Source organism: Oenanthe melanoleuca, chromosome 14 (assembly GCF_029582105.1).
Source record: "Oenanthe melanoleuca isolate GR-GAL-2019-014 chromosome 14, OMel1.0, whole genome shotgun sequence".
Taxonomy (NCBI): Eukaryota; Metazoa; Chordata; class Aves; order Passeriformes; family Muscicapidae; genus Oenanthe; species Oenanthe melanoleuca.
The window spans coordinates 716315-737280 of record NC_079348.1 but is presented as its reverse complement, the minus strand read 5'-3'; the positions used below and the strand labels follow the sequence as shown (position 1 = coordinate 737280).

Here is a 20966-nt window from a genome sequence, read left to right as displayed (position 1 = left end):
GCTCAGGAGTCACTGGCTCAGGAGTCACTGATCCAGCAGAGCTGCTCAGGAGCTGCCTGTCAGCACAGCTTGTGAGCCCCACCTGTGGGGACAGGGAGACAAGCCAGACTTCATATTAACTGCTCCAGAGCATCAGTGCTTGGAGCAGAACCAGCAAACTGAATGTCTATAAACCACAGTAATGACTTGCAGAAAAAAACTTCAGAAGCATCAACAACTCCCATTCAAAATAAGCTTTATTCTGCTCCCCAGTTAAACCAGCTTCATGGGTGGACTGAGAAATGGAAATCATCTGTGATTTACAGATTCTAGAGAAAGAGATGCCTCCTTTTAAGGAAGTGGCTGTTTTCACAGCAATTCCTTAAAAAAATCAAAACAAAAAACCAAGCAAAAAATCAAATCCATTTATGCATTATTTTGTCAAGTAAGCTCTCCCCATCCTCTGCCACAAAAAAAAACCAAAAACAAACATAACAACTGTTAAGTCATTATTAGTTTTAGAAATACAGGCTTCTATAAAATACATTAACACTCAGAGTGAATCTACTTCATTTAAAAACAAATGCAGTAATATTCTACAGGGGGGAAAATTATTTGAAAATAATTCTCTACTCATATACACTTCTCTAGCATAAAGGGCTTTTCAGGTTAAAAAAGCATTTCTAAATTAGTAACACCTGATATATTCATATAGAAAAGTAAAACAATAAAAAAAAATCACTAACACCCAAGGCACCTTAGTGAGGGGAGGTTTGTAAAGCAGTAAAACCCACCCATCAAGATGTTAGAACTAGAAACTTGACCAGGTTTGGCCTCCTACAACCACCAGCCACTATGGGGTTAAAAAAACAAAATTAAAAGACTGTATCTACATGCAAGGAGCTCTGGGATGCCCTGAGCACTCTCAGCAGCAGACATGTCTCACCTTTAACCAGGAGCTGCTCTGGAAGGGAAATCATGGCTCACAGAAACATCTTGTCACTGCAGAGGCAGCAACACCCTGGCCAGCAAACACCCCAGGAGGAGCTGAGCAGCTTCCCTGCAGAAATCCACCTTTCTGCACATAAAAACACCCTTTAGTCTGGGTGACTGCAGCACAAGAGCCCTGGCAGAGCAGAACTGCAGAGCTGGTGCTGCACTAACACCACAGCTGAGGAGCTGCAGGTGGGTATTGCTGAGCTGGGGCAGGACAGTGGCTGTGGCAGGGGCAGAACAACCTCCAAGGAGCTGGTGCAGAAGCAGCTGCCAGCCCTGACTGCACAGACAGCACTGCTCTGTCACATTTGTCACCCAGAGACACTCTGGGGGCCAGCTGTGACTTGTTCAGGTCTCACCCCCTGGCACTGCTGGCTGCTTGCTCGTCGATATTCTCATTAAAACCAGCTTGAAACACACATTTCTTCTCCTTCCTCCAAGGCTTTTCACAGCAGCATCTTGACAACACTCTGTGGGGGATGGCTGCCAGGTCCTGGAAGGTGTGAGGGCCGTGACCCAAACTGCAGGCGCCTCACCAGCCTGCAAGGAAAGCTGAAGTCAGGGACTGCTGAGCCATGGAACCTGCTCAGAGCAGCTGCTCACCTGCACAACAGACACTGTGAGACCAGGGAACAGCCCTCTGAGCTCTGCATGAGCTGAACTCAGGAACTCCTGAGCTGGAACTCAGGGCTGCACCTCCCCTTGAGCACTGAGCACTCCCAGTGCTGGCACTGCACTCAGCACTCAGAACCTGCAGGGATATGGAAGTGCTTGGCCCTGAGGCTGCTCCCCAGGCTGGGAGAGCAAGAACAATGTGAACATTCCTCCTAAACACCACTGGGCACCAGGACAGACCAGCACAGGGGTCTGGCTAAATCACTGAGTCTGGAACAAAGTGTACAGGGACTTAAAATACACTTACAAATTGTATAGGGACTTAACTTACACAGACCTTAAAGGATGTGCAGTACAGGACTGGCAGAGTTTAAGCAGACACTGAATGGCAATTTGCAATAACCTTGCTGATTTTTCTTCATTTGATTAAAAAAAGATAAACAGTTCAAATATTCAGAGAAATTTTCATGTTGGGTAAGGTAACTTCCAGTTAAACACATCTTAGCAACTGTAAGGATTCTCAATGGACACTACTCACCTTTTTTCCAGTTCTCCCATAAGTGAGAATCTTAACTGTGACAAGGGAAGTCTCCCTACATTCCTTAACATTCCTGAGACATCACTTGCACAAGAACACAAAGCATAAAACAATTTGAGCCAATATGCAAGATCTGCTGCACTTTGTCCCATTTAAACACTGATTTATAACAAAACACATCTTGCTTCAGATTTGAGGTACTGAAAACTGAATTGCAGCTGAGCTTTGAATTTCAGCAGCTGGAGATCCCAAATTTCAAACTGCCCTGAAACATTCAAATCATAATCCTGAAAAATTTAAATTTCACATGCTTTGAAAACAAATCTGTCTGTACCAAAACAAAGACCTGTATAGTAAATAAACAGCAGAGCCCAGCACTCACCCTGTGTCACACAGAGGCTGGTGAGGAGCCAGGCCAGTCTCAAGCACATCCCTGCCCATGAGCAGGGACACTGAGGGTCTGTTTGGGGACTGCTCACACACAAAGCTCCGGCAAGAGGCAAGTTTGGACTCCAAGGCCTGAAGCAAACAGAGGCAGTGTCAGACTGAGCATCCTCCTTCAGGTGGCACACCAAAATGGCACTGGGGTCTGGGGTTTGGGGTATTTTCCTTCCTTTAAGGGTGAGCTGTCCAGTGGAGGAACCTGCTAGACCCCAGTGCCACATGAGCTCTGAGTTTGTGAAGGGATGAACACAGTCATCTCCCTAAAAATGAGTCTGTTTCTCCAGGGAGCTGATGCTCTTCATCAACAGCAACACAAAATCTTCACTTTCCTCAGAGAGATCTTTCTTTCAGGCATAAATTTTTAGTTATTATTACTATGATTTAGTTATTATTACTATTTAGTTATTGTTACTATTATTTAGTCATTATTACTATTTAGTTGTTATTACTATAATTACTATCAGCTTCCCTAGGTATGTATCAGGTGGCACACCAGAGGGAATGAGCCAGATCTGATTCTCCACCCCATGCTCCCTTTCTAGATCACTCCACTTGGAGTTTCTGGCTCTATCAGTTCTGCAGCTCAGCCCATCAGTCTCATACAAATACAGCACTGAGGCACAAGGAGTGAAACAAGTGATGGGATGACTTCCTTAAATACCAAAGCACAGCTGAGCAGGACACCAGGCCTTGCTCCAAAGGCTCCTAAGGCCAATTTAGCAGAAGCCTCTGGGACAGCTGCTACAGCTGCTGACTTCTCTGCTTTCAGGGGAACAGGTCCCTTCTCAATTTACTCATGCTTTTAAATTTACTGATTTTTTCTGCACATGCACTTCCAGAAATTCCTAGAGGGAGATCTTATCCCCATCTGGATTAGAACTCAAAAACAAGCATGGTCCATTTTAATTTGGGGTTGGTCAGAAACATTTGGAGTCAGACCAACCCCAAGGCCACATTTAACTGACCTGGGGGCAGGAGACTCTTTTCAGTCTCCCCTGAACACAGCACAAGTTTCCAAGAGCTCCAGCTTTCCAAAGCCCTGCCTGGCAGGATCACTCACCCCCACTTTTCGTAGCAAGTCTCCCACAATATTCAGTGCAGATATTCTTGCAGCTGGTGTGAGAGGGGTTGCACCATAGCTGCCCTCAAGACCTACATGGCAGGTTAAAGACAGATATGTTACTCATGGAAAAATAATAAAATAAAAATAAAAATAAAAATAAAAATAAAATAAAATAAAATAAAATAAAATAAAATAAAATAAAATAAAATAAAATAAAATAAAATAAAATAAAATAAAATAAAATAAAATAAAATAAAATAAAATAAAATAAAATAAAATAATAAAATTAAATTAAAATAAAAATAAAATTGACCCTACTGTCTTACAGAAGACAATTCAAGGAACACAATTAAAGATCACACATGTTTTTAGAACCTTTCCCCTAAATTTGACCAACATCTCTAAGACAGTTGTGAACTAACAGAAAGTCCCAACAGCTCATCTTACCCCTCATTATTATCAGACAGTCCAAGTCAAGTGGAAATGAACAGACTATGAACAAATTAAAAACCCCAGTATGAATACACAGACCATGATTTGATTTAGATGACCCCACACTGCACACTCAACTCTGGCTAAAGGAGGAATGAAGAGACAAAACCCCAGCACAGAGAGGGGCACAGGTGGCACTGCTGGCTGTTCCCTGGCATCTCTAGCACAGATAACAGCACAGGTGGCACTGCTGGCTGATCCCTGGCACTGCTGCTGATCCCTGGCACTGCTGCTGCTCCCTGGCACTGCTGCTGTTCCCTGGCACTGCTGGCTGATCCCTGGCACTGCTGGCTGATCCCTGGCACTGCTGCTGCTCCCTGACATTGCTGCTGCTCCCTGGCACTGCTGCTGTTCCCTGGCACTGCTGCTGTTCCCTGGCACTGCTGGCTGATCCCTGGCACTGCTGCTGCTCCCTGACATTGCTGCTGCTCCCTGGCACTGCTGCTGTTCCCTGGCACTGCTGCTGTTCCCTGGCACTGCTGGCTGATCCCTGGCACTGCTGGCTGATCCCTGGCACTGCTGCTGCTCCCTGACATTGCTGCTGCTCCCTGGCACTGCTGCTGTTCCCTGGCACTGCTGCTGTTCCCTGGCACTGCTGCTGCTCCCTGGCACTGCTGACTGTTCCCTGGCACTGTTCCCTGGCACTGCTGCTGTTCCCTGGCACTGCTGGCTGATCCCTGGCACTGCTGCTGTTCTCTGGCACTGCTCCCTGGCACTGCTGCTGTTCCCTGGCACTGCTGCTGTTCCCTGGCACTGCTGGCTATTCCCTGGCACTGCTGCTGCTCCCTGGCACTGCTGCTGCTCCCTGGCACTGCTGGCTGATCCCTGGCACTGCTGGCTGATCCCTGGCACTGCTGGCTGATCCCTGGCACTGCTGCTGATCCCTGGCACTGCTGGCTGTTCCCTGGCCTCTCTAGCACAGATAACAGCACAGGTGACACTGGTGCTGCTCCCTGGCACTGCTGGCTGTTCCCTGACATTGGTGGCTGTTCCCTGGCACTGCTGGCTATTCCCTGGCACTGCTAGCTGGCACTGTTGGCTGTTCCCTGGCACTGCTGGCTGTTCCCTGGCACTGCTCCCTGGCACTGCTGCTGTTCCCTGACATTGGTGGCTGCTCCCTGGCACTGCTCCCTGGCCCTGCTGGCTGGCACTGGTCCCTGCTCTCACCTCTCCTGTAGCCCCCCGAGGGGGGGATGCTGGGGGGGCTCCGGCGCAGGGCGGGCGTGCAGGGCACGGACAGGGATGCCTGGACTGCACTCTCAGCTCTCTCTGCTCCCAGGGGAGCCCTCAGGGGGGTCTTGGGCTTCTCCTGCTTCTGCTGCACTGCCAGCTCTTGTCGTAGATCTAGGAAGGAAGAAACACAAAGCAAATGCTGGAGTGTCAAGCACTGAGATAAGAACAGGAGGCAATTTTTTGCTCAGAAGATTTTTCTCCTCTCCACTTATCCCTGCAAAGATCACTCCAGGCATGCCTTCCAAATCCTTTAGCCAACTAAAGGTCTTTCTAAGACTGTGCCTCAAGAAGTTTCAGCAGTGTTAGTTCAGTTGCTATTAGCTGGTTTCATTTTCAAACCCTCCAGGGAACTGACTCCTTTCCAAATGTCACAGGCTGGGAAGCAAAGGCACATCAAGCCCAACCTGGCACACCTTGGCTGCATTCTGGCTCCCTGCAAGGCTGAGATCCTCCCTGCTGCACCCTTTCTATCCTGGCTTCCACAGGAACTTGAGCTGAAGCCAGGCAGAAGCCACATCATTACCTAGAGCACAGAATCCTGACCTGAAAACATTTCTCCAGCTCCAGGGTGTCTCTTCTCACCCAGCCTTGCTGACAAACAGCAAAAAGCCAGTGCACTCCAGGGCAACCAGAAGTCAGCCAGAGCCCTCCTGTTTTAATTCCCCTTTAGTGCTTGACTGGCTCCAGCTCCCAAGGCCAGGAACCAAAGAGGTCAATGTGGATTAAAGCTGGGGAGTCACCCAGCACGTGCTCAGCTGGCCTGGCTCAGCTCCCTGAAGCCCAGATTAGGAGAGGGCTGGGACTGAGTTTTGTTCCTGTCAGTGCTCTGGAGCAATGCCAGGAGTTCAGGGAGTGGGGGCAGAACATTCTTAAATTTCCTTTCTTGTTTCTACATTTCAGATAGCAGATTTTAAAGAAGCAAAGCTAAAAGCTCTAGGGCACATGGAGAGCACTGAGCAGCTACAAGGCAGCAGGGGAGAAAGGAAGAGACACAAATAACTTCTGTTTAACCTCTAGCTTCATCCTTCAGGCGCTGCACAGACTCCAGGAGGTTTTCCTTCTCATCCAGCTCACTCTCCAGAAAAGCATTTCTCTCAATAGCCTGGTTCAAACGCTGCTCAAAATCCTCCAGGGACATTATAGTGGCTCTGAAAAAGAGTGCACCAGGTGTCACTGCCAGATCTCCAAGAAAAGGCACACTAGCATCACTGTTTGGTTTGCTTTATCATTATTTATTTATTTTACTTTGTAAGATATGAAAGTGCAGTCAGGGGAGTAGAAGAGGTAAAAAAAAATTATCACATTGTCCCTCTGGAACAAATCTTCAACACAATCAGCAGGCAAGTGACAGCTCAGAATGGCAATGCTGACAAGTAGTGTGACAAACAGCTCAGTGCCACCACGCCTGCAGGACAGAACAGAGGTGGGAAAAACAAACCCACAAAAAGCAAATCACCTTTTTGCTCTTTCCAAATCATCATTTTCTTGCTCCAGCTCTCGAATGTATTTCTGCAGCTGCTCTTTGATAGCTCTTGTCTGTGCCAAGTCATCTTCCAGGGCAGAGACTTGCCTGTATCCTTCTGAATGCTGCACTTCAATCTTTTCCTACTCAAAGGCAAATCAAACAGCAGGTACTTAACAACACACACTCTCTTTTTGCAGCATTGTCTGAGCCCTGTGACAGGCAGAGACAGATGCTCTGAGGATTTTTGAAAATCGTGACTTTACATATGGTAAAATGCCAACAAATCCAAATTCAATTGCTCATGTCCTTCTGGGCTGCCAGCAGACAAGAGCTCTTCCTGTCACTCCTTATCAAACAAAAGTGCTGGGGAACAACCCTCCCAGCCCAGGGCCATTCCTCCCCTCTCCCACACAGCCTGATTCAGCAAAATGTCCCAGAATACACAAAGCAGGATGCAAGAGAACCCACTTATTTTAACCCTAATATGAAGTCAGGCAGTATTTAGTAACATGAATTTTAAAAAAAATTCCAAGTGTGACCCTGTTAAATGCTGCTGTGTGTAAATCAGCAAGATTCTGCATTGCCCAAAGCAGGTTCAGAATTCTAGGAGACAGAACATTTCAGGTACAGGAACACTTTGGATGGGAACCTAAACCAAACTTGTCTCCCCCTACACCACAAATACAAGGGTACATTTAAGGCAGGGAGGAAGGTTTAGTTTCCACAGCAGATCTCTGAATGTGGAGTTAGTTCCAGTCTGTGGCAGGAAAAGCTCTTCCATGTGACAGGGAAAGCTCCACAGCACTGCAATGCTTTACACTCAACCCCTTGTTCCAGAACACTCCATGCCAGAGGTTTTCTGGAACCTCCAAGATTGCTGTGTGAGAACATTCCTGAAGTGCCTCTCCTGACAGAATTCAAGTACAGAACACTTGGAGTCACAGGAACAAACCCATGCACTGGAATTTGAACCCATGGCAAGTGGTCTGGTGTGAATGATCATGGGGAAACAGCTACTCTAGCACATGAAGTGCACAGACAAGGAGGAGGGAGAGATTTATCCTGAACTAAGAAACCCTTCTTTGACTGCAGTGTGGGAACACAGCTGTCATTCCAAATCTCTGAGGCACAGCCAGGAGCCTGTAAGCTCCAAGAGGCAGATTGCTATCAATCAGCTTCTCAGGACTCTCTAATTAACCCTCCAAAGCACTTTCCCACCAGTTTTCAGGTAGTGTGGGCTCTGATTTCTGAGGGACAGCAAACACACTGTGGCTGGCCAGCTCAGAGCCAGGAGCTGTGGGCCTGGCAGAGTTCCTGGTGCTGAGCTGGATGCAGACCCCAGCCCTGATGGGCTCAGCACTGCTGCTCAACAGCTTCACCAGACTGATGCTCTGCCCCTGAATTCATTCAGATAAAGGACAGAACTGCAGGGTCTGAGCCTTTGTTTTCAGCCAGCTGTGATACCCTCTCAGCTGATCTGGCCCTCAATGGTGGCTCTGTTCCTTAACTGCAGGCTGTCACTGCAGCCCTCAGGCTGCATGAATAGCCAACTGTGAGTGGTTTATTTTAAACAGAACACATTTTAAGAAAGTTTATCTACTGTGAAAAACAATTTCAGATTTTCTAAATATGGCTACCCTCCACTTTCTGAAGCTCTGTATTGCTTCTGCTATGCCCATTCTTCACTCTTTTGCCTGGTTCACTGGCCCTTCCTCTCATTCCAGCTACTCTAGAGAAAGAAAATAGTCTACACTCCTCAATTAAATGAACTATGGGATTTATTTTTAAAACTTTTCTCCTCTCCCCAGACCCATCAACTTCCATGGGTTCATGGAACAGCAGACCAATAATCCATAAAACATGCACAACATTTAATATTCCTAAGTGCTACAAAAAGAACAACATGGATTAAAGCAACATAAATATAATGAAACAATTCTTGGAGGTTTTGCTATCAAAAAGCAGGGAGGAGGAAATGCCTAAGCTGGTGCTAGAGTGACAGCTGAGTATTTCCTTAAGACAGTAATTTGGACAACAGTTTAAACAAAAGGCATTGCAAACCTGGATTCCTCTGGTGATTAATCACTTATCCAAATACCTTCACTCCCATTAGCTCATTATTGCATCCAATTGAATAGAAGAAGTGTAATTACATGAATCTCTGCTCCCACAGAGATTGAGCTAGCCCTACAAAACAGTGTAGGATTTCCTGGGTGACTCTACCTCATCTGTAAACAAAAGTCCTACATTAAAACTTTCAAAAGTCACACCAATTTCAGTGACATGTTTTTTCCAAATTTAAGAGAATTTACCAGTGTTTCCTGAAGCTGTCAATCAGCACAGCACCATCTGAGAGACTGAAAGGAGGACTCACCACTCTTCATACCCTAGAGAGCTTCATTGTTTCCTAAGCACTGTGTTAAGAAGCCCCATCTCAACAGGTTCCTTCCTTTATGTTTTATAGCTCTGGAAGTTAATGCCTTTCTGCTGGTTCTGAGTTTCACAGAATGCTAACCAAGTGCAAAGAGGATAACTCATTTTTTCCCAAGGACAGACAGATCCAGTAACAAAACCAGGACTGAAACTGTTTTATGACTCCCAATTCTATGTGTTACCCACGAGCTGCTGCTTCCCATCTTACCTGAAATGTCAGACAATAAATACAAAACTATGTAAAAATGGTTTAAAACTGAGTTTCCTTATGTAATGCAGCACCACAGCTGCAGTGTTTGTGCTTTGACTGTTTTCAATATTCTCTGCATGATGCAGACAGCAAGACAGCTAAGAACAAATCACTAAATAGATGGGAGAAGGAGCAGAGCAGCAGCTCTCTTGTGCTCAGTCTCCACTCCACTGTGGACAGTTTTCTGCCATCTGGGATCTCTCCTGAGCACAGCCACAGCTGTGAGCAGGGCTCCAGGGGCACTGCCAAGGAGCACAACAGCCTGGCACTTCTTTATTTCTCTAGACTTCCCTTCCTGCAGCCTCCTGGTGAGTTTTCTGTATGCTGAGGTGGCAGAGGCTGCAGCCTGCCCCATGCAGCTGGGATGAGCTGCAGCCTGCCCCATGCAGCTGGGATGAGCTCACACATCCCCTGCAGCTGGGATGAGCTCACACATCCCCTGCAGCTGGGATGAGCTCACAGCATCCCCTGCAGCTGGGATGAGCTCACACATCCCCTGCAGCTGGGATGAGCTCACACATCCCCTGCAGCTGGGATGAGCTGCAGCCTGCCCCATGCAGCTGGGATGAGCTCACACATCCCCTGCAGCTGGGATGAGCTCACAGCCTGCCCCATGCAGCTGGGATGAGCTCACACATCCCCTGCAGCTGGGATGAGCCTGCAGCATCCCCTGCAGCTGGGATGAGCTCACAGCATCCCCTGCAGCTGGGATGAGCTCACACATCCCCTGCAGCTGGGATGAGCCTGCAGCATCCCCTGCAGCTGGGATGAGCTCACACATCCCCTGCAGCTGGGATGAGCTCACACATCCCCTGCAGCTGGGATGAGCTCACAGCATCCCCTGCAGCTGGGATGAGCTGCAGCCTGCCCCATGCAGCTGGGATGAGCTCACACATCCCCTGCAGCTGGGATGAGCTCACAGCCTGCCCCATGCAGCTGGGATGAGCTCACAGCATCCCCTGCAGCTCTCACCTTCACAGACTCCAGCTCCATCCGCAGCCGGTTGTTTTCTGACAGCAGCTCCCTGTTCCTGGACTCTGTTTGCTGCAGCTGAGCCTCCAGCTCAGCCTCATACTCTCTGCTCCCCTCCTGGAACTCATGCAGCTCCTCCTGTGTGCTCTCTGCACTGGAGAGAAATTCAGCAACAGAACTCATCACCAGGAACAGCAAGAAAAACATCCCTTGTCCACCCAAGGTGAAAACAACACTGCTCTTGAACACAGAACACCACATGCCCTTCTCCAACATTTGTATTCAACAGGAAGAGAGAAACACATGCAAATGTTTCCTGCCATGGGAAGTCCCCCATAGCAAACTGATAAATAAAAAAAGCCCAAATAAACAGAAAAACCCCAGAGTCTGTCCTCACACTGTAGATGTGGCATCTCTTTAGTTTGTCAATTGTCCACTGCCACATTTATTCCATTATTCAATTCTATTATTTATTTGGAAATATCAACAAAGCTGTTATTGATTAGCAACAAAAAGTGAGGAACAGAGAGAAAGATGAAAGGAAGTGTTTTATATGCATGAATAATTCTATTGAAAAAATACTCCAGCAAGCTAAACAAGCAACAATGAAAGATCTGTGTCTGCATGAAGTGTTATGCACCTGATTCACCCACTTGGAGGAATGAAGGCACTGCCTTACCACTGCTTGTACTTCATTGCCAACTCCTTCCAGTATCTGGTTTCCTCTTCCACTGAGCTGAAGTGATGTCCTTCTGAGTCTTCCATAGTGAGTCCTCAAAGTCTAAAACTCCTGTTTCATTTTCCCCCCTGCAAAATTAAAGGGTGAAGCATAAGAACAAAGGCAGTGAGCAGCCTCATCCTCCCTGCTGCAGAGCAGAACATCCCTCCTCCCACAGTCCTGCTGGCCTGGGGACCAAACCAAAGACCAGCCCTGACAGACCATAAATGTGAAAGAATTCCTGCTAAGTCACTTTCCCCAGCTCTCCCAAAGCTGCTGCAGCTCACACCACATTCACAGCCCCAGAGCTGAGCTGCAGCTGTGCCAGAGCACAGAGAGCACCAGGGAAAGATCTCAGGCACAGCTCCAGCTCCAAACACTCTGCAATTCCACAACCCTAAAGACACCTGTGAGGAAATTAAAGAGGAACTTCAAAGAGACAGAGATTAGGTACTCTAGGTACTGGTTTCCTGAGTTAACATTTAAAGAAACACATAAGCTTTTTATGGACATAATTGCTGAAAAATTTCTTCCTAGGTCAACACAGACAAAGCTACCCAACTTTAAACCTGAAATATCAAAATTCATGCACAGTACAATACACCTGGATACCTCAAGAGCCCTGGGAGAAGGGAGGGTAAAAGCTCCCAGAGTTTCAGCAGGATGCCACTGGCTGGGTTAAGTGTGCAGGTGAAATTGCAGCAGCCCCTGTGCCAGCACAATCCCAGCCACAGGACACAAACGGGACACATCAAAGAGACACAGGGGAATCAAAGCCAAGCTGGTCACTCCCATTGAGGACTTCAGTATCTAAACACCACAATTAAATAAAATAAATGCCCTGTGATGTGCATGACACACTTTGTCACATGGGTGAGCAGCAAACATCATTTTACACGAGTTAAGTCTTGACAATGGGGAAACATCAAACCTAGTGCTCTACATAATGTCCAGCCCTAGGTGAGGAAAAGATTCCACTCTGACATTATCTATTTAACCAAATTGATACCAAATAAGAAACCAAATAGGATTAAGAACAGCAAATAGAGATAGACTTGGAACAATTAATGACAGTGGCAGTTGTCAGAATACCAAAACACAGAAATCTAATGACTGAAGAAACACAGTTCTACCAAGTTCCAACTCCAGTTCTGATGAGCAAAACATTTCCTAGAGGGAATTCTGATGGAACAAAGAAGAAGGGATGGCTGAAGCCTTCAAACACAGCTTAGATGTCAGCCCTGCCTTCCACTCTTATTTATGATACTCATAAAATAGTGGAGCAGACCCTCAGAGCAGCCTGCCTCAGCTAAAGAAGATGTGCACACACTGCACATCTATTGAACTTTGTGGAAAGAAACATCTTTAACCTCTGTCAAGACCTTCCTCTCCAAAAAACCATCAGGTATAAATAGGATTGAGTAACAGCCACCAGTTTAGAAACTACTGAGACAAACCCAAGCAGTTCTTACCTCTACTGTGGACAAAAGTAGTCTGGCAATCTGAAGACCAACTCTTACAAACCCAAGCAATACCAGAGCCCAGTTCCTCTCCACAGCCCAAGTAATTACCAGATAATTGAGCAAGGAGCAGGCAGAGCCACAGCTGAGTGGGCTGTGCCTGCATTCCTCAGTATCAGCACACACAGAAATTACACTGATATTTAAAAAGGGAGTTGGCAGTTGACGAGAAAAGTTACAAGCTTTAGTTTTTATAACTGAGTTCGACACAAAATGTTCCTTACACAAAGCTACATATGTCCCTTCAAAGATAAAGCAAATAAAAGCACTATACAATGTATTGACACATTTCCAGCATTAGGTCTCCAGGCTGAAGAATGCACTGGGCAAAAAAAGAGGAAAAGGAGTGTGAGCAAGGAGTGATTTTCCAAATAGTACTCTTGCCCATTAAAAAGAAAATCGTGACCAAGCATAATTAACATTCTTGAGCTGGGATAGTTTATGTCACATCTACTCTGTTATTTTAAGTGAACTGAAAATGCCTTTGATGTTAATAAGCATGTCCTCCTGTCAAGGCACTGTGTACACACACACCAATCCTTGCAGCACACTCGTGAAGAAATAAAACCCAGAAACTATTTTAATAAATCCAGTCAACAAAAACAGTTCAGGAAAGATAAAGACGAACTGCAAGACATCTTGCTCTGAAAAGCTTTCAAACAAGCTTTGAAACCAAAAGACAGCTTCCAAATCTTGAATATGCTCCTGTGTTCTCACACTGCACTTTGGAAGAATTAGTAATTGGTATTTTTTGAGACTGCAGGGCAGCACAGAGAAGAACTTCCCTGGATCCAAAGAATCCATGAGGCTCCCAGAGAACCCTGTGAACGTTCCCACCCTTCAGTTCAGCTCTTTGTGAACAGATCACTGAGCACATCACCCATTAACAGCCACTCTGCCTCGTGGTTACCATCACTAAATAGTACTTGTCATTTAAAATTCATTGTTCAGCTGCAAATACACGGAAGGACAGTGGACCTGCACTTATTCCAGGGATGTGCCTACTGCCCAGTGCCACAGGCTTGGCTGCAGCATCCAGGGAAGACCTGATATTTCCTTCCCTGCACTACATCTTAGCTCAAACTAAGCTGGGATGTTCAAAGAAACCAAAGATACAAAAAATACAAACTTCAACTGAAAGAAAAAAAACCAAGTTTGAGACAAAGTATTAAAGCTTTTAATTTTTTTTTTAATAAATTTGTAAGAAGAGTGCAAATAAAAAACATGTAAGTCTTGTTAAACTACCTGTAGAAAGTCTAGGGCTATGACTGTTTTTCCCCTGCTGCTTTCTCCCCTTGATTTTTAATAACTTGGAGAACAACATGAAAAATGCCTGAAGAGAAGTTAATCAGGAATTCCTCATTGTCTGGGCTCACTACAAAAGCAGGGAGAGCAAACGGGGATAAAGGAGGTTTTAGAAATGCTTTTTTAAACACTGAAAAGGTGGAAAAACGAGGAGAGAAAGAGTGTAAGAGGCACACACGGGCTGCACCTTGCTGTTCTCACACACAAAGCCAGAACTAACATCTGGCCAGGCTTCCTGCAAAAACACTGGTCACAGGCACCACAACCTCCAGACAGGCAGGAAGTGAAGTGATCATGGGTGGGGACTGGAATTTAGCAATGAGAAAAACACGGCAGCACAAACAATCTCAGAGCAGGAGAGCAGAACTGCAAAACTCCTAAGGCAAAAGCAAGGAAAGCAACACACAAAATTACTGATGGAACTTCGATTTTGGAATCTGAATTCACCCAAACTCAACCTTGAAACAATCCTAGAACAAAGAACTCAAAACAAGCCTGATACAGAACTTTTTTCGTCACAAAAGAACATTCAGTTTTGTAGCAATACCTTATAGTCCAAGTCAAAGAAATTCGTATTGTAATACAAAGTAAAACAGTACCACAAATACTGCTGAAATATCCATGACAGAGATAATGAAGCACCTACTAGACACTTTTTTCTAAATGCAAACCAAAACAAACCACCTCTTTGCTTCCAAAAAAGTAGCTTTCCCATCCTAGGAAAATCAGATTTGCTTAAAATATTCCCCTTGAAAGGTTCTTCCTGCAACACATGGGCCCGTTTTCTTTTGTTTAAGCCATACAAAAGAAAACCACCACAAAAGAGAAAGAAAAGGGAGAGGTCACCAGGATTACTACAGAATTCCACAGGCAGCGCTGAAAAGTTACCAGCTTCTCTAGCAAAAGGCAGAATTCAGCAAAACCCTCCTCTGGGCAGTGAGCAGCTTCTGCCAACTTTCCGGAGATTCCGGAGGGAACTCCGTGCTTTTCTGGCTGAAACGCCCGATCTCGGTGTTCCAGCTGCAGCTCAGCGGGCAGCGCTCCCCGTGCCTGCATCCCATCCTTGTATCCCTGTATCCCATCCTCGTATCCCTGTATCCCATCCTTGTATCCCTGTATCCCATCCTTGTATCCCATCCTTGTATATCCCATCCCTGTATCCCATCCCTGTATCCCTGTATCCCATCCCTGTATTCCATCCCTGTATTCCATCCCTGTATCCCATCCTTGTATATCCCATCCTTGTATATCCCATCCTTGTATATCCCATCCCTGTATCCCTATATCCCTGTATCCCTGTATCCCATCCCGTCCGCATGCGGAGCACGGAGCGGGGCGGGGGCTGCACCAGCACGCACGGCTCCGCTCCCCGCCCCGCCAGCGCCCGCACCGCCGCTCCAGGAGCAGGAGGGAGGTCCCGTGTCCGTATCCCTGTCCCCGTGTCGCTGATCCTGTTCCTGTTCCTGTTCCCGGTCCCGGTCCCGGTCCCTGTTCCTGTTCCCGGTGCCGGTCCCGTGTCCCTGTCGCCGGTCCCGGTGCCGCTCTCACCGCGCTCCCGCCGCTCCCGCACCGCCGCTCCAGGAGCAGGAGGGGGGTCCGGGGTCCCGTGTCCCGGTCCCGTGTCCCTGTTCCTGTCCCCGGTGCCGGTCCCGGTGCCGGTCCCGGTGCCGCTCCCACCGCGCTCCCGCCGCTCCCGCACCGCCGCTCCCGGCCCGGCCGCTGCCGCCGCCCCATTGGCTGCCGGTCACGTGCCGCGGGGCGCTCGGCCAATCAGCGCCGCGGGAACGCGCCTCGGAAACTTTGGTGACTTTCAAACGGCGCCGGGGGGCGGCGGCTGCGGCCGGGCCGCTCCCATTGCCGGGCCCGTTCCCATTCCCATTGCCGGGGCCGCTCCCATTGCCGGCCCGTTCCCGTTCCCATTCCCATTGCCGGCCCGCTCCCATTGCCTGGCCCGTTCCCATTGCCGGCCCGTTCCCATTCCCATTGCCGGGCCGCTCCCATTGCCGGCCCGTTCCCATTGCCGGGCCCGTTCCCATTGCCGGGCCGCTCCCATTGCCGGCCCCGCTCCCATTGCCGGCCCCGTTCCCATTGCCGGGCCGTTCCCATTGCCGGGCCGTTCCCATTGCCGGCCCCGCTCCCATTGCCTGGCCCGTTCCCATTCCCATTGCCGGCCCGCTCCCATTCCCATTGCCGGGCCCGCTCCCATTGCCGGCCCCGCTCCTATTGCCGGGCCGCTCTCATTGCCTGGCCCGTTCCCATTCCCATTGCCGGGCCCGCTCCCATTGCCGGGCCCGCTCCCATTGCCGGGCCCGTTCCAATTCCCATTGCCGGGCCCGCTCCTATTGCAGCTCCAGTTCTCAATCCCATTGCCGGGCCGCTCCCATTGCCGGGCCAGCTCCCATTGCCGTTCCCGTTCCCATTCCCGCTCCCACTGCCGGGCCCGCTCCCATTGCCGTTCTCGTTCCCATTGCCGTTCCCGTTCCCATTCCCGCTCCCACTGCCGGCCCGCTCCCATTGCCGTTCTCGTTCCCATTGCCGTTCCCGTTCCCATTCCCGCTCCTATTGCCGGGCCCGCTCCTATTGCCGGCCCCGCTCCCATTGCCGGCCCTTCTCCCATTCCCATTCCCGTTCCCGTTCCCATTCTCATTCCCGTTCCCATTCCCGCTCCCATTCCAGTTCTCGTTCTCATTCCCATTCCCGCTCCCATTCCCATTCCCGTTCCATTCCCGGCCCCCGTCAGCCTCGTTAACACACGGCCTCCAGTCACACGCACAAGGCTCCGCATCTTCTGAGGTGTTGTACACCAGCACATGCCGTAATTTTAAAGGCATGACTTACCTTAAAATTATCTGAAGAGGAAAATCTTTACATTATTATTTTTTTCTCTCAATTCAAAAGACCTCTGCTGCAAAAGCAAGCAGCCTGTGTCTATTTTTAACGCCAGCTCGACATCCTTAGACCGAAGTGCCCTTCTCCCAACCAAGGGCAGGTTTCTGTGCCGCAGTCTATGAAATATTAGACACATCTCCAGCCCAGCATGATGTCACATTCCAGAAAACACTCCCTGGCATCCGCAGGGCACTGGGACCCGAGCTCTGCAGAGCTTTCCCAACGCCCCAGGTGTGCTCCAACCAGCCCTGCACACAAACACTCGCTCATCAGCGCTGCCTGCCATTTGTTTCCGGAGCCAAAACAAAAACACAAATTATCACACGTGTATCACTGCGGTCAGCGCAGGCAGGGCCATGTGTCACCGGGTGTCACCGGGTGTCACCGGGTGTCACCGCGTGTCACCGCGTGTCACCTGGCAGCGCCTCCCGAGCTGCTGCCGGTGGCACCCACGTGCAGCAGCCCGCTCCAGGTTCATTGACTGATGTAACTCCGGGCCGGCAGCACAGTCTGCCTCTGAAAGGACTTGTCCAAACTGGAAATACGCCTCTCCCAAAGGCTTGGTGAGGCTGGGACTGTAACAAAGAGGATGGATGCTTTTCTATACATGTTGCACTAGAGGGAATCTGTCCGTGACTCAGATAATTTTAACTGGAAAGGGTGAGCGAAACCAGTCTACTTTCTTGTCAGGCATTCAGCTAAATAACTATATTCTCTGGTCGGATGTTCAGCAGAATTAAATGGAGACAAACTATCACACAACTATGAAGAGAAAACTAAATAAGGGGATTAAGAATTTGGGTTAATAGCATTTGCAGTTCTGTCATTACTCAAGAATGTTTTTATTATCAGATAAGTTGCAGAAAATAAACCACATCCTATTGTAGCACGTTCTCAGTAATTAAAACAAATTATACATTGTTCACAAGTTGGGGACAAAGGACATTTTACTTCAACACTTTGAGCAAATTTTTGAGGATAGTATGACTACACAGATTATGTCAAAAGTACACCTGAGTATTTTTAATATTTCTCATCTTGAAATACTTGTAAAACACAGCAAAAGTTCTGAGATTTCAGAGGAAGCAGAGAGCCTCTCATCCAATTCTGAATCAGGGAAACAGCGCCCTAACAAATGCCAGGGGCTCAGAGGCACTACTAGAGACACTACTGTACACAAGCAATAAATATTCTTAGAAAAAGGGTACTGTGATCACTGTGACTGCCTTGTTTGCAAGAAGAACAAGAACACTTGTCTATTTTAAAATTAGCAGAGGAGGACAAATTATTTTATGCATTTATTTTTAGTTTGCTGATTAATAATTAATAACGGGCAGATCTTTATGGGGCTAGGATTCATGTGCTGGTTATTTTAATGAGAAGGCCACACTCAGATTCTTCCAAGAAAACTAAGTGGACAAAAATTTATCCACTGTAAGTTCTGGTAAAGTTGTAACACCTTATCTTTTGGCAATAAGCTTCTGTTAGGAAAGAATATTTGCCACAACTTTGAGGAAACCAGCACAGTGTTTTACAGAAAATGGCAACAAAGAAAGAATTATACAGAAACAGGGAATTGGTCACTGCCCTGGTTTCAGCTGGGACAGGGTTAATTTCTTCTCAGGAGCTGGTACAGTGCTGTGTTTTGGATTTGGAATGTGAATGGTGCTGATAACACACTGATGTTTGGGTTTTTGCTAAGTCACTTTTGTCTGAAGTCAAGGACTTTTTGTTTTAGCATTATAATAGCTTAATTTGAGATTATATTTAATCCTAACAGGAGCCACCAAGTTGTTATTTAACCTTATACTCTATTAGTTTCTGCTTGAATGTGTTAGAACAATCAGTTGTCAAGGAAATAAGGATTTGTAGCGTTTCTGCTCCTGGGGACTCAGGTTCCTCCACTGCTGCAACACCCAAACCACAGAACAGGTCAGCATGGAAGGGACCACAGGAGTGGAAGGGTCTGAAGTTTCTCTGATCTGCCCCACGACCATCAGCAGAGACTGAGACCCAGGACCCAGCACTGCTCTGGACCTGAGTTCTGGCCTGGCCCAGGTGGATGCTTGCCCAGCACTGTCTGTAGCTGTGCTGGTGCTGCCCAGCACTGTCTGTGCTGCGCTGGTGCTGCCCAGCACTGTCTGTGCCTGTGCCTGGTGCTGCCCAGCACTGTCTGTGCCTGTGCCTGGTGCTGCCCAGCACTGTCTGTGCCTGTGCCTGGTGCTGCCCAGCACTGTCTGTGGCTGTGCTGGTGCTGCCATGGACTGTCTGTGCTGTGCTGGTGCTGCCCAGCACTGTCTGTGCCTGTGCCTGGTGCTGCCATGGACTGTCTGTGCCTGTGCCTGGTGCTGCCCAGCACTGTCTGTGCCTGTGCCTGGTGCTGCCCAGCACTGTCTGTGCCTGTGCCTGGTGCTGCCCAGCACTGTCTGTGCTGTGCTGGTGCTGCCCAGCACTGTCTGTGGCTGTGCTGGTGCTGCCATGGACTGTCTGTGCTGTGCTGGTGCTGCCCAGCACTGTCTGTGCTGTGCTGGTGCTGCCCAGCACTGTCTGTGCCTGTGCCTGGTGCTGCCCAGCACTGTCTGTGCCTGTGCCTGGTGCTGCCCAGCACTGTCTGTGCTGTGCTGGTGCTGCCCAGCACTGTCTGTGCCTGTGCTGGTGCTGCCCAGCACTGTCTGTGGCTGTGCTGGTGCTGCCATGGACTGTCTGTGCTGTGCTGGTGCTGCCCAGCACCGTCTGTGGCTGTGCTGGTGCTGCCCAGCACTGTCTGTGGCTGTGCCTGGTGCTGCCCAGCACTGTCTGTACCTGTGCTGGTGCTGCCCTGTGGCTGTGCTGGTGCTGCCATGGACTGTCTGTGCTGTGCTGGTGCTGCCCAGCACTGTCTGTGCCTGTGCCTGGTGCTGCCCAGCACTGTCTGTGCCTGTGCTGGTGCTGCCCAGCACTGTCTGTGCTGTGCTGGTGCTGCCCAGCACTGTCTGTGCCTGTGCTGGTGCTGCCCAGCACTGTCTGTGCCTGTGCTGGTGCTGCCCAGCACTGTCTGTAGCTGTGCTGGTGCTGCCCAGCACTGTCTGTGCTGTGCCTGGTGCTGCCCAGCACTGTCTGTGCCTGTGCTGGTGCTGCCATGGACTGTCTGTGCCTGTGCTGGTGCTGCCCAGCACTGTCTGTGCCTGTGCTGGTGCTGCCCAGCACTGTCTGTGCTGTGCTGGTGCTGCCCAGCACTGTCTGTGCCTGTGCTGGTGCTGCCCAGCACTGTCTGTAGCTGTGCTGGTGCTGCCCAGCACTGTCTGTGCTGTGCTGGTGCTGCCCAGCACTGTCTGTGGCTGTGCTGGTGCTGCCCAGCACTGTCTGTGCTGTGCTGGTGCTGCCCAGCACTGTCTGTGCCTGTGCTGGTGCTGCCCAGCACTGTCTGTGCCTGTGCTGGTGCTGCCATGGTGCTGCTCTCAGCAGGGTGCTGGCTCTGGTGTCCTGTTCCTGCACCTGCGTCATGGAGCAATGATCTCCACATACAATAGTCCATAAATCTCCCCACCTTTTGGCCAGAGGCCACTCGCTTTGGAAAAGGACTATAAAAAGTGACTTTCCTAAAGAGACTCTGAGATCTCTTTCTCCCCAATGGATTGAAGACGTGTCTACAGTCGGATGACCACGAGGACTCGTCCCGTCTGTTGGTAGCTACATCCCATCCTTTATCTCACTATCTCTCCTTTTACTTCATTTCCTTCATATCTCTCTCCCTCTCTCTGTATATATCACAAACCTGAATTGTTTTCACACAATAAACTGCTTTACTGCTTTCTGCTGAATAAAACCTGAGTCTCTCGCTTTTGTCTTTTGTACCCTGGGCTCGAACGAACCATCGCGACTCCGCTGGGGTTGGTGAGTATCGTGACAAGGAGAGCGCCTGGAACATCTCCAGCGAAGGAGGTTCCACAGCCTCTCCGGACATTCTGCCCCAGTGCCCGCTCACTCACAGGGGAGAAGTTCTTCCTCATGTTCTGGTGAAAATTGCTGGGCATCAGTTCCTGCCCGTTCCTCTGTGCATTGCTGGGCCGCAGGG

The 20966-nt window shown here is 48.9% G+C and overlaps 1 protein-coding gene across 5 annotated transcripts; it reads right to left on the bottom strand.

The window, feature by feature from the left end:
* Positions 1-218: 218 nt before the first annotated feature.
* Positions 219-15729, bottom strand: NDE1 (nudE neurodevelopment protein 1). Of its 5 annotated transcripts, none has more exons than XM_056503588.1 (9): positions 15572-15729; positions 11160-11287; positions 10481-10634; positions 6817-6965; positions 6372-6508; positions 5295-5471; positions 3633-3724; positions 2511-2647; positions 219-1515 (listed from the first exon to the last, which is right to left on the bottom strand). In XM_056503588.1, the coding sequence occupies exons 2-9, from the start codon at positions 11243-11245 to the stop codon at positions 1422-1424; spliced, it is 1026 nt and encodes a 341-aa protein (XP_056359563.1). In that variant the 5' UTR covers positions 11246-11287; positions 15572-15729; the 3' UTR covers positions 219-1421. The 5 variants fall into 5 exon arrangements, with proteins under 5 accessions (XP_056359563.1, XP_056359561.1, XP_056359562.1 ...); XM_056503586.1 differs by having other exon boundaries at positions 15414-15709; XM_056503587.1 differs by having other exon boundaries at positions 15594-15681.
* Positions 15730-20966: the final 5237 nt, after the last annotated feature.

Bases quoted from the DNA above. Each gene is read 5' to 3' on its own strand.
- NDE1 (XM_056503588.1), bottom strand. From the start codon at position 11,245: ATGGAAGACTCAGAAGGACATCACTTCAGCTCAGTGGAAGAGGAAACC. The intron at 6,966-10,480 runs GTGAGAGCTGCA...GCCTTTGAGTAG, and splicing joins TGGAGCTGGAGTCTGTGAAG to GAAAAGATTGAAGTGCAGCA. The intron at 5,472-6,371 runs GTTAAACAGAAG...CTTCCTTCCTAG, and splicing joins CCTGAAGGATGAAGCTAGAG to ATCTACGACAAGAGCTGGCA.